General features: G+C 35.9%; 1 protein-coding gene across 1 annotated transcript; it reads right to left on the reverse strand.

Moving 5' to 3' along the window:
- Nucleotides 1-838: 838 nt before the first annotated feature.
- Nucleotides 839-1,294, reverse strand: LOC142317845 (SCAN domain-containing protein 3-like). The gene has a single exon (XM_075354394.1). The coding sequence runs from the start codon at nt 1,292-1,294 to the stop codon at nt 839-841; it is 456 nt and encodes a 151-aa protein (XP_075210509.1).
- Nucleotides 1,295-14,496: the final 13,202 nt, after the last annotated feature.

Here is a 14,496-nt window from a genome sequence, read left to right on the forward strand (position 1 = left end):
ATTTTGAAAATCTGAATTGATTAAACTGGACATATTTTTACTTGTAATCACAAAATTAGGAAAAAAATGTAAATACTATTTCAAACAACATATAAATTTATTCCTAAAGCTATAAAACAGGATGCCATTAAATAGGCTCTACTAATGAGATCCTTTTGGCTGATGTTTTGATATTAGTATTTTTAAATGTGGCTCCAATTTTGTGAGAGATGAAGATCACCTCTCTTTACTATCAAGTCAATAATTTTTTGTTAACAGCTGTGTCACAGAATTAAAGCCAGATTCCACAAGATAAGATGATGAGGAAAAATGACATACATTTTTAGCTTTCTGGCATGAAAGTGGATACTTACATGCAATGTCACTATTCTTACATACATCATCCTTTGTTTTTTGAACTGTCTCATTAGACCGCAGTTCAACAAGTTCCTCAGGTAAATCAATTTCACAATCAGCAACATTAACCTCAAATGGAATAGGCACCCAATCTAGGATGTTCAGTTCTAGTAGGTCCTTGAACCAAACTTGCATGTCTTTATAACTTTTTTAAATAATCAACATATACAACACAATCATCATCTTTTAGATTCTGCTATCCGAAGAAAAGTCTGGAAATTGGTCAAATGCATGGCATGAGATATTAAGACTGAACAATTTGAGTTTTCATAAGAATGCATTAATGGTTTCTTTGCTAGATCTTAAATCACAATCATATCCTTGCTGCAGATTATTAAGAGAGTTCAGTTTTTGAAATAAATCTGAGAGGTAAAATATGTCTATTTTCATGGCAATCAACTGTTTACCAACCTCCTTTTTTTAGAAATGATACAATACTGTTCTAAAGGATGAAAAAACAATGAGGACAATTGCCTTTAGATAACCGCTGTACTTCTGCATGCAGTACAAGATGGTCAAATCCTTCTTCATTTTTATCACAAAATTTGTGAAAGAGATGATGTTGAAGAACATTAGCCTTAATGAGGTTGACATCTTTTATTACAACAGTTAAGACTTCATGAAGATGTCCACTCAATCTCTTAAACACCATATATTGGTGGTTAATCACACAATGTATACAAAATACTTTTAGCAATGCATTTTTTAAATGAGTGATAAACCCTCTGTAACTATCTTCCATGGAAAGAACACCATCAGTAGCATAATCCATTAAATTTTCAAATGGAATATTTTTTTCTCTAAAATAAGACAATTTCTTAAATGTTGTTTCCCTTTTGGTATCTGTTATGAGGAATCTTAAAAAAATCATTTTCTCTTCGAGTTGATTATCATCCATATATCATACTTATGCCAATAAAAGTGCTTCATTGTCCATCAAAGTTGATTCATTGAGAAGCATTGCAAACTGTTTCATTCGTAATTGGGCAGTAAGTTGATTTTCTGCATCTTCAGACATTTAATCAATGCATCTAGATATTTCATACTGCTCAAAAGTTATCGGTGATTTCATATGTATTTTTGTTTAATATTGTTGAAATTACAACTGATATCGAAGGCAAGACGACAGTTTCACCAATGTTAAGTGGTTTTCCAAATTTTGCTATTATTTTACTGATTTCATATGATGCTAATACACCACTATTTTTATTGCTTGCTTGTTTACTAAAAATCTAATCCAATTTGTTACTTCCTTGAAAATTGTCTTCTAGTTTTCAAAATTATTAACTTTTATATTTACTGTGCCTCGTCTCCAAATGTTTACAAAGCTTACTTGGCTTCATGCTTATCATTCTCTGGTGATTCAATAAAACCACACAACAGATAATCAGTCAAATATTGTCTTGTTTATTTTCTTTACATGAATCATGGGTTATCTGAAAACAATAATAGCATTATTAACCTCAAATATTTAAAAATTCTATATCAACTACTGAGTATACAGAATGAATTTATTCAAATACGTTGTGTCATTTCAGATCTTATAATTTGTTGTTTCCAATTACAATCACAAAATGCACTAGTTTTTCAAAAATAAATATAACTTCTAACACGTATACATAAGTACACACCCAGTTTTTTAAATTTATTTTTATTTAACAGATTATTTTATTATTATTACATTGGCCACAAAACCATGCTGTCATTGATCAATATATTTACTCAGTGAAACATAGAGGTGGCTGTGAGTAACTCTTTCAAAAACCATTGCAACTACATTTAAAACAGATAGGTCTATAATTACACATTATATAGACATTACCTTTCTTGGGAGTAGGTGTAATTCTTTCTTTTGTCCAACAATCAGGAAATTTACCAGAAACAAGAATATCATTAAAGATCTATATTAAAACTGATAAGATCAGCTCTGCAATATCTTTAATGATGAAAATCAGAATGCCATCACTACCATACTAAGATTGCACTCTTAATCTCTTGGTATACCCTAAAATCTTTTCCTCTGTAACATAAGTAACAACTACTGTATCTGCAGTGCAGTGATAATTAATGTAATTAAATCTATGTCTACTACCTATCGGTTGTTATACAAACTGGAAATGCTTTCAAAATTCTTGACTAAGTTCTTTGGCAACAATAATAATTTTGTCCTGAATTTTATTTGAATGTACTCTATAGCTTCCTTTGTGAATTTTACACATTGTAATAATTTTGCAGGCTTTATTTTAAACCCTTTCTCTATCTTTCTGCTTCGCACAATGATACCTCTGTAGCAGATCCTGAATTTTTTTTCATCACAGAGTGGACTCATCATAATAAGCAGTAACCTGGTTCTCTTGAAGTTTTGATGTGCACTTTCTTACGCTTGAGCTTCTTTTATGAGTAAGCCATTACTTTCAGAAAGTGAACACAATCTGTCATCTTTAGCAGTTTGCTAAAGATAACAGATTGTGTCATGTGACACTGTAACACTACATCACAACACTACATGTGTCGTGTGAGGCCACAACACACGTGAGGCCAGTAAATTTTTCTGATCCTTTGGCAGGTTCGGGAAGCGATTTCGCTCCGACCTCGCCGGTAGTCTGTATTAGTAACTTTTAAGCTTTGACTTTTTTGAGCGATGTGTTCCATGAGAACAGGTGGCCTTGCTCGGAATAACTAAGCCGAACGCTCACCTGTCTTGTAGTACGCTTAGGTTTCATTCAAACTGCAGCTGTAGTTCCTGGCAGTGCAGTTGTTGTATTGTTTTAATAAGCTGCGATGGAGCAATCTCAGGGAGATTGCCTCGAGGACTTGGTTGGTTTAGCCAAGGACTTGGTTATCAGTGACCCCTTCCTGCCGAGAGGGTCATTAGGCAGGTCTCCGCCGAGGCCACGGTCCTTTGTTAAGGAGGTCACGGAGGTCTCCATGAGAGGGGAGGCCCTACCCTTTTGTGCATCGACGGATTGCACGAAAAACCCGGCCAAAACCTCTTCGTCGAGCTGTGCGGGAAAGACTTCGGTTGGAACCGTGCAGGGAGAGCAAGGTAGTGGAGGGCGAGCGAAGACTGAGAGGCAGCTCCTTGCGAAGTCGAGGATGGGGGAGTACAGCGGTGCGGTGGTCGGCTCTGTCCTGGAGGACTCGGGGCGAAGCCTCACTTGAAGGGCTCTAGCTCGGGATCCGAAGGGATAGGGCGGATCGAGGGTATGCGGTCCGCGCATGAGCCAAAATATCCTCAGAAAAGGAGTCAAGGATTTCGGTCGAGTTTAGACAGCTGATCTACTCGTACCGTTCTGAATGTTCCTTGATGGTTGCTGAACTGGTGTTAAGAAACGAAAACCTCCAGGGGGCATACCGAGCCCTTGATTCAGTCGTTTCTCAACTGTCGGGCAAGGTGGATCAGGTGTTGGAAGTAGTTAAGGACTTCAAACCAGAAACGGGGAGGATCCTTGGCGAGATCCACACTTCTCTAAAGCGAGGGGAGGAGAAGGTAAAAAAAACTGTCCTCTTCGCTGCGGTAATAACCACGCCGGGGTCTAAGCGGGTTAGTCCCCCGCTGCCAGTCCAGGCGCCGGCTATCAAAATTAAGCGAGCCACCGTCAAGGTGGTCCCTACGAGGCCTGGTTCGGGGGCTTGGCCATGACGGATCGCAATCCCTGGCAGCTCGCGAAGTCATGTTACCGGCCAAAGCCATTGTACGTGCTGTCCAGTGTTCGATGCGGGTTTGGTGGTCGTGACCACACTTTAAAATCTGTGGCGACTTACCAGGCGGCGTTCCTGGATACTCTGTTTCCAGATGCTCCGGAGGATGAAGCAGAAGTCGGCGTTAGGGCAGGTGAGACACCATTCCCTGGCGTACGGGCTGTGGAACCCGTAGATATACCGAGTGGTTTCTCGAATGATAGTGAGAAAGGCACCGGGAATTGACCAACTTGACCCGGATATTTTCTATCATCTGCTGCCTATCATAAGAGAGCCGCTTGTCAGACTGTTCTCGGGGTGCCTAAACTGGGATTGCTTTCCAACTTGTTAGAAGGTGGCTTTGGTGAGGGTGCTCTTAAAATCAGGAAGGATCCGAGTTAGGTCGGCAGTTATCGGCCCATCAGCCTCTTGCCGGTATTCGGCAAGTTACTTGAAAGGCTGGTTGTGGAATGGCTCTGAAAAAGCATCGATATGAACTCATTTCTAAATCGAGGCCAGTATGGCTTCATGAAAGGGGTTAGCACCGAGGATTGCATATTAAATGTTCTTGCCGAGGTGGAAGGCGCCGACTGTAAATATGTTTTGGCAATTTTTATTGACATAAAGGTAGCATTTCCTTCCTTGTGTTGGAGTTCTGTTCTCTATGAGTTGGAACGCCGCAATGTTCCCGTAGCCCTGCAGGCCGTAGTACGTGACTACTTCTCGAATCGCACGGCGCTCTTTAAGGATCCACAATTAGTTGTGGAAACATCCGTCACCAGGGGAAGCCCGCAGGGCTTCGTTCTCGGTCCCTTGCTGTGGAACCTGGTATTCGACGGATTTTTGGGACTGACATTCCCGGAAGGAGTCACGACCCAGGCTTTCGTCGATGACTGTCTCCTGTTATTTCGTGGTAATTCACGACCGCAGCTAGAAGATCGAGCGCAGGCAGCTTTGTTAACTGCAGAGGGCTGGATGGACATTCAAAATTTAAGGATTTCTGTCCCCAAGACGAAGTTTATGCTTCTCAAGGGTGCAGACAAATTATCATACAGTCGTAACCCCTGTATTAAGTATAAAGGCTATGCAATCAGATGAGTTCGAGATCATAAGTAAGTACCTAGGTGTTTTGTTTGATGAGAAGTTGCTGTTTAGCAACCACATTAGGCAAGTAGCTCGGACGCCGTCTCTGTTATGCACAAGCTTAGGAGGATTGCTCGGAAGGATTACGGACTGTCGCGCCGTCATTTGTCGGACCGTCATGGTGTACCGAGGTGTCTTCGAAAGTATGACCTCTTACGCGGCGTCCGTTTCGACGCATAGGTTGGAAAGAAATCGAGCACTTATTCAAAATTTAAGGAGTGCCCAGCGCAGACCCTTAATTGTATGCACTGGTGTTTTTAAAACAACCTTCTACGAGGCTACCACTGTATTGGGAAAGGCTCTCCCAGTCGATTCGGTGGTGAAAGTGTGGGCGGCCATGTGGAAATTGCAGGGAGGCTGAGGTATTTGGAATGCGGTTTCGAGCTGGGTCTGTACCGGAGCGGAACGGTGACCTCAGTGCACCGGCTCTAAATTTCGAACAGTTGCCCATCTCCCGCCTGCGGAGGAGGCTTTACAGCCTCGCGATGGAAGCATGGCAGCAAAAATGGCACACCACGACTAAGGGAAGGTCCTTATATAGATTAATACAATATCTGGGGTTTAGTATGCCCCTCCTTCGTTTTTCAGGGCAACAAGAGTCCGAGTGCTCTCCAACCATGTAAATTTAAACCAATATTTGTTTTGGTTCCACCTGGCAGCTGATGAGCTATGCGTCTGCGGGGAGGTCAAGTCGAACGAACTCATGATGTTCGACTGCCCAGCTCTTGGGAGGGGCCAGAACTCAGGCCACCCTGGAACTTAGAGGTCAAGGTGAAAATTGGCCACTCACAAGCGGCAAGTCAATGTGGTGAAAGCCGCATTGTCGGACCGTGTGGAAGTTCCTTGATGCGGTTGCTTTATTAAACCGACATCAGTAATTTACCTAAGGGAAAAGACTCCTACCGCGCTGCTGTAGGTAGCTCACCGAGAGATATGGCTGGCTACCAGCCAGAATAAGGTTCCTAGCGCTTTAATGGTGGACAGGTACTTGCGGGCATTCAGCGGCCTAGGCGTGGCAGGGAATTGCTGTCTTTGACGAGATAAATTAATTATTGATAGTCATATATGTTTTAGTAGTTGATGGAGTGCGCCTACCCATTTTAGATATATGACAAGTGGGCGATGGGACATGCAACGAGTGGTGTATGGTACCACGCTTCTTCCGCTTACATTTTTAGGTTAGCTCTAGGAGCTAGTTAGGACACTGGTCGTTAAACTGGTAGCTAAACTGGTCGCTAAACTGTTTCGTGGCTCAGTAGCCGTTTGTGGCACAGACATTCGGTCTTATGCTTTAGCGCGACCCAATGGGGTGGTGGCGGGAGAAATGCCAAGCAAACGAATTACCTAATATACATCTTGAAACTATTTCCTTTAAAATATTAAATAATCTGTCCACGCCATGTATGAAACGCTTACTTAAGATCCATAATTCCAGATAAGAAACATTGTTTATCAACAGTCATAATCTGGAGGCGATTACCAGTAGGTTAATCTGGAAGGTGAAACCACATTCTTTGAATCTGGGACTAAAACAACGCCTTCGCTTTTGTTGTATTTCAAGCCACAAAATCAATAATGTAAACACAAGGAATACGACAGGCATTGGAATACGACAGGCAATGGACAGGCAAGGAATACGACGTGGAAGACAGCATGCAATTAGCGCCGTTAATAGCATGCTGTTCTTTATACTATTTATGACCGGATTTTTTATAGAAAGCGTCAGCAACGCGATGCTACTGACGCTTTTGTTTTTTGGTTCAAATCCTAGTGAAAGCTTTTATACAGACTTGAATAATATATCGTGGATTGCAACTTAATTATAGTAACATTTTAATTATCTTTGTGTGTTTATCTTTTTTTATTTAATTTATCTGAAACCTAAATTACACTTGATTTTCCTGAGTGATGTTTTACTTCCATTAAAATTTATTCCACTTTCTTAAGCTTTTTGCTCAGTTCTTTTAATTCTCGAAACTATTTTATCAGTTAAGTAGAGATTGTTTATTACACGTCTGCTCAAAGCATCTATATTGAGCGTTTTAGATTGCATTAGGTACTGGGCGATTCAAATTTACACATAATTTTTTTGGAAAAAGAACAGAAATTGTCTTTTTTAAAAATTCGTTGAATTATCTAGTTTACCCATTTTGTTGCTTTTTGAAATGTTTCTAATACTTTACGTTACAAAGATAATATTTTTTTCTAGAAAATAAGTGTAAACGTTTTCCTAGCCTAACTACGAAAACTGCCTGCGTCCGCCTATCTTAGACATTATAGAAGTATTAAAATGTTTACTGAAACATAAAAGTAAAAATATTTTCACCTAATATTTCAGTATTCTAAAATAAGAAAATTTATAATCTTCTTGGAGACGTTACGTTTATTACATATTTGAATCCAAAACAATCGGCAAGAAACAGTAAATGATCTAATATTGTAAATGTATTATAATAAAAGTAATTTTAATAATAATAAAAAATAACCAACCGTTAATTTTAATTATACCGAACAAAAACAATTAAAATAAATCAGTTTGAAGAAATAAAAATAACGGAAGTTGTGGCCGCATCAGTTTTGAAAACAAGACCTACGTGACAGTTAACTTACAGTAGAGTAAAATTAATATGGTATAAACCACATTATATATATACAATAATATATGCTATTATCTTAAGAAAATAACAGCATTGAGATTCATTACAATAAGTCTTTATTAAACACATAACACTTTAATAGAAAAAACTGTACACTTCAAAAGTAAATAAGCGGGATGGTAGCAATTACAACTGTTTATTCTTATAACTGTTTATCATGCACAGTGAATTATTTTTTAAACTCAAATTCTATGAAGGAGTTTTTAGGAAGCAGTAAATAAAATGTACTGGTAAACAAGTTAAAAAAATGTATATTACATTTAAACTAGACAACTAAGAGTATGCATTTAAATTTAGACTTAATCACACTTATTTAGACAATTCACACTTTTTGCAAAATTTAAAGCAAATTAATGTCCGAGTTAAATATATAAATATTTTATGTTAAATAATACATTAATTTTTGTTCCTACATTATTCTGGTAGAAAATAATAAAAGTATAACGCTGTTTGGGCTCCCAGTTTCCATTTCAAGGGTCAGGACTTTTATGGTGAAAGAACTATACCTATGCCAAAAGATCAGTATGCATCGATATGCACACATACAGAGGTAAAAAGTAACAAACGAGTAGGTAAAAACTTTCTTTATTGATAGAAAAAATACTATTTTTTTTTTTTTTAATTTGTGAAGCTAATTTAAGATAAATGTAGGAGTATCATAGAATGTTTGAAAACATATACTCAAATTTTCTTTACATACCACAAAATGTAACTTTATACTTCAAAGAAAAATTATTTAATCCTTTCCATTCCTCTTTATTTTGTATTTCCTAACCAGCAACATATGTTGCTTTCAGCTTAGTATATGCATATTTGATGCATATACTAAAACACAGAACAATAAAAAAAGGTAGAGACCAATGACAGAGTTTTGCAAAGAGAATTATGAAGAAGAGCTTATTTTCATACATGTACTTAATTTTTATCTAAGTTAAACGGATTATAATTAAGCAATACACGATACATAAACATCAACAAACAGCATACTCTGTAACATGTGAGACTAGTAAGTAAATCACGTTGTCAATCTTATGAAAGATTAATTTGAAGTTGTCTTAAGATACAAACACTTCAACACATGCAATAACAAATTACTCATTCAAAGATAACACCCGTTTATGAATTAGATTATACGAAAACAGCAACGTTATGTAACATTAAACAATATTGTTTTCCAGACATTTTTATATAAACACTTAACAAACATACAGCATGCAATCTTTTGCCCTTGAAAAATGAAAATATTACATTCTATTTAGAGCTGATTTTTAACACATCAAACGCCTAAAACTTATAATTCTAATATAGAGCCTAGTAGAAACAATTAGACAAAAGGTTCCCGCACGCCAAACAATATTGAATTGGGTCAAACAATCAGGTCTAATGCACCATTGTCAACAAGAAGCCGCCAGATCGCCTTGTACTCCAATTGTGCGAACCCCGGAAAGTATAGAGTGGCAGAAACGTTTCAGCGTAGTCCTTAACGTTCCGTTCGTCGCCAATCAGCTTCCTTACACTTAAACCGTAGAACGCATCTTACATGAGGATTTAATGTTACATTCGTATAAAATGCAAGTGGAGTTGTATTTCATTATCACGCATCACTTGCGCGTGTAAATGTACTTAATTTTTATCTAGGTTAAACGGATTATAATTAAGCAATACACCATACATAAACATCAACAAACAGCATACTCTGAAACATGTGAGACATAAATCATGTTGTCAATCTGGTGAAAGATTAATTAAAGGTTAACTAAGACACACTTCAACAAGTAATGCAACAACAAATTACTCATTCAAACGAAGTTAACACGCGTTTGTTAATTAGATTATACGAAAACACCGCTAATCGTCGCTCCGATAATCATCGGAGTGACTTTTGCAGGTAATTTCTGCAAATAATCGAATTAACGCTGTAATTGCTATATCACCTGTTAATGTCTAATGAAACACATTTTCATCTAAACGGATACGTTAAACAAGCAGAACCCATGCATGTTGCATAAAAATATACTGCACAGTGAAAAAGTTACAGTGTAGTGTGGTGTTAGTACATTTTAGGTAATTGGGCCGGTTTTTTTTTTGGAGAACGCTAAATGGTCAGCCTGTTACGACCTGATGAGATTGATATGTAAAGCTGTTATGAACGTTTCTCCTTAACGAAATTCATCGGCGTCGTTTTGACAGGCGCCTGGTGGGATTCCAACATGATGGCGCAAATTCGTGAATGACGTGCCTTACCGTTAATGGTGATCACTTGCATATTATCTTCGAAACGCGAGTTAAAAACTAAATGCTTGCCCTTGTTATTTACAATGGTGCCCTTAGTTAGTATTCAATTGCAATTAAAGTGTTCATTTTCAAGTTTTAAATCGTTTAATTGTTTCTGCTATATCCTGTTCCGAGTCTTATGATAATTAGTCATGTAATCAGATATTAGTACATTGCATGATACTTGTATCTGTCATACTTATAAATAAAATTATACAGTGGTTTTCATTTTTACAACAAAAAAAATTACAGAAAATAATTTATTCTATTAAATAAATATAAATATAAATTATTTATTTATTTATTTTACAAAAAATAATATATTCATAATAAAAAAAGTAAATAAATTATTCTACCAGAGTAGTTGTCACAGTGCGTTCACATTTCTTCTGGTAAAGGAATCCGCAGAAAATGGTTCCTTTATCAAGTCAATTTATATCAAGCATTTGTCAGTAGGCTTATTTAATAATAATAAAAGTTAAGTTGATTTAATAAGATAAATAATTACTGTTTAATATAAGCATGCATAAAATTAACAGTAATCTAATGATAACCACTGAAACAACTTTAATCGCCACCTATCTATTTCCACCACTAGAACAATGACTGCTTTACCAACAATAGAAAAATATTTATTACCGTAACAACAAAATGCAATATCCTGTACTTAATCTTTGTCTGTCAAGCAGTCTGGTCTCTCCTATATTTCTCCCCTCTAAATTAAGGAATTTTATTATCTCTTCTCATGGTGTCGCCAGCCAACAGGCTGACAGAAGATAACTACTTTTAATTTCAGCAATATACTTGTCTTAATGCCTTTCTTTTAATTTCCTGTCCTCTCTTATTCTCAACACCTCACCTTCTTTAACCATATTTTATAGAGTATCTTGTTTTTAAACACTATCAATCAATTTTCATAAAAGTAAAAAGTAAAACTTTTATTTGGATAAGTTCTCAATCATTAAATAGGGCCATGACATTAATGGATACTACTTCATAATAGCAAAATAAACTGCTTTGGATTGATTTGAGGGTTAGTTTCAGCTCTTCCTAGTATAACTGAAATTGTTAGAATGACAATGCTAGGAAGGGCATAAAATAAAATCAATGATGATAATTCCTAGCGAAAATATAAAATATTGTGAAAATTTCAATTGCTCTGGAATCTGCAAAAAAGGTTCAAGAAAAATAATAGGGAAAACTTCTAAATTGCATCAAAAAATACAAAATTAATTATTAAAATAACAATATTAGTGATAACAGTAAACAATGCATACAAATATTGATCACATCATTAAATTTATTCATATCATTAATCATGGAAATACAAACAAACATCATCAATGCAAAACAAAATAACAATTACTAAGATGTTAACAAATTACAGAGTTGAATAAATAATAAATACATATTAAACAAAGATACAGAAAATTGGAGTTTTTTAATTAGTATTATTTTTAAAATGCATCGGTTACTTAATTTTTGTTTTTCAAACAGAGATATTTTAATTTAATTTTAGACTATTAATTAAATCATTTTGTGAGACATCTATAAATTAATATAATTCATTGATCCAAAACTCACCAAAAGCAATAAGAAATACTTCATAAAAATTTTGTATTTACCCAAATTGGACACCACCTATTATTTGTTCAAAATACTTGTAAGTACATACAAGATCATCATCATGAACCAGAAATTTTTACTTTTACTTACATTATTTTTGTATTATGTATGCATATTCACACAATGACATATTCGTTCAATGTAACAATAATTATTATGTATATTTTATTTAATGTAGCTGAATCCCAAAGTAAACAAACTATTTATATATACAGACTACTATTCACCAGATAAAATGGCTTGTTTTTGAGTATTACTTTACATAGATTTTTCTGTTTCTTGTTGTGGCTATTATATCTACACATTACACTGACCAATGTTGTCTATATATAGGAACTAAAATATATATAGTTTAACATCAACACTCAGCTTACGATACAGGAATTATACCTACATACAAGTTTTCAAAAAGTGATGCAACACTATGGAAGAATGTTTCCATCTTTTATTGCAGGTTTAATTGAGAAAAAATTTGGGTTATGCAATGCAGCAGAGAATATTCATTGTCTCCCAATACATTAGATGTGGCAGTTATGTCTAAACTAAGAATGCCTTTACAGAAAAGTATGGTGTGAATGCATCAAAAAAGTCCTAAATCAAGCAGCTGTACAGGTTCCAAGAGACATGGAATGTGGCAGATGCAGCTAAAAATGGTCAACCAAAAGTGCTAACACCAGAAAATTTGATTGACATGCAAGCTGCATATTCTGTTAGTGCCAAGAAGTCTGTGCAATGCCTATTTAGCTAGTCTGGTTCTCTCCACTGGTAGTGTTCACATGGCATCACGCAAGTGCTTAAAGATGCATCTGTACAGAATTTGTGTTGTTCACGAGTCGTTATCTGCAGACACTGGAAAACGTGTAGCTTCCTGTTAGTTGTTCATGTCATTTGTAATGCTAGATGGGGAAAGAACTCAATGACTGGTTTTGGTCTGATGAGGCATGGTTCAACCTTGATGGATGTATGAATACACAGAACTGAACGATGTGTTGCTGCAATTCCTTAACAAATGTTATGTGTGTTTAAGAGCATGCACTATTGCATTCAATCATGTGAATCGCATAATGGAGGCCACTTTCAACAACCATTGTAACTTATTCATTTTCCCATAAGATTGCGTCACTTTTTGAACACCTGTATAATATACTTACAATCACATGACATATGACACATGATTTAAGGACTGTGTACATGAAAATTACATACACACTAACATGTTGATGGCTAACTGCAGAGTTTTATTTTTGATCAATGCAATAGTTTTCTCTACAGTGATGCTTGTGCCTGTCAAGTACTTTTTAAGCCTTCATTTGTAATCAAAGCATAACCCTATTTGTTAGTTTATTTCATTTATTCATATTATTTCTGTTAATGACTTACTAACCCACCATTTGGTGTCAAATTTAAAAAGTTTAAATACAAAGAAACGTAATTATTTTTTACTTCTAAGAGCAGTTTTATAAGTTACATTTTTCTATTTCATATTTACTTAGCTTTTTAATTAAAATAAGGTCAGGCCTGCAAAAAAACTCTGCCCATATAAAAATATATTTTTGTTAGAAAAACAAAATAAAATATTTGTCTTTTTAAAATTAAGATAAGCAATGAAAAAATGCAGACTGTTACCCAGTGTGAACTAGGCTTTTAGGAATGTGTATTATTTTTTTAAATAGAATTTTACAATTAGTTTTCCTGAAAAAATTATGCATTTTACAGGAAAATTCCCAGAATATCAGGCTGCATAACATCAAGCTGTCCAGTACTGATTTTTTTTTTATGGAGGGCGAAAAACGCTTTCGCTTTATCATCGCCCGTAATAAATAGATTTCATAAAAAGCAAAATAACTAACTAAAAACAATAAAAAATTAAACAAAATGACTTACAACTAATACAATAGGTAAAACTTTTATAAATATACATTTAAAATTAATACCATAGCCGTAAACATAGAATTAAAATAAGCGTAAATATAAAAATTAAAGCAAAAACTGACGCAACACAAATTTTTCAAATACAAAAAACTATAGGCAACAATATCAAATTCTAGATATATGACCAACACGACGCAAAGATAGAAACATCAGGACATTATTGTTGCCCAAGATTTGACGGATATTTCTGGGCAATTTAAATTTACGACGCAACGCCGCATAGCATCTAAAATCCACAAGTATGTGGCGCACAGTCAAGCGGCAGTTGCATCGTACGCAATGTGGTGCGTGTCCTGCTGACATGAGGTACTCGTGTGTGACTTTGGTATGTCCTAACCGCAATCGACAGTGGACCAATTCCTCACAACGAGTTTTTCTGCATGAGAAGTCCCATGGCAACACAGAATCTTTAATGTGCCGGAGTTTACTATGAACGGTAGCCCTCCATTCACCTGCCACTTTGCTTGAAAAGACTGTTTTGTACAATTAAAAAAGTCAGAAGCAGCAACACAAGTGGTGAAAGGAGGTTGATTACATGCGTCTTCAGCAGCGGAATCTGCAGGTTCATTACCTGGAATTCCAAAGTGGCTAGGAATCCAACAGAAACTCACTTGTGTGTTGCGATGGTTCAACTCATCGACTGCGTTATAGATTTCAGTGACCAGAGGATGACTAGAGTAAAATTCTGCTAAAGCTTGGAGTGCAGTACACGAGTCGCTACAAATAAGTATATTTCAGTGCTTAGTGTTTATGATATTCACAGCCTTATTTATAGCATATAGTTCAG

This window comes from Lycorma delicatula, chromosome 1 (genome assembly GCF_047948215.1).
Source record: "Lycorma delicatula isolate Av1 chromosome 1, ASM4794821v1, whole genome shotgun sequence".
In the NCBI taxonomy this organism is placed as follows: domain Eukaryota; kingdom Metazoa; phylum Arthropoda; class Insecta; order Hemiptera; family Fulgoridae; genus Lycorma; species Lycorma delicatula.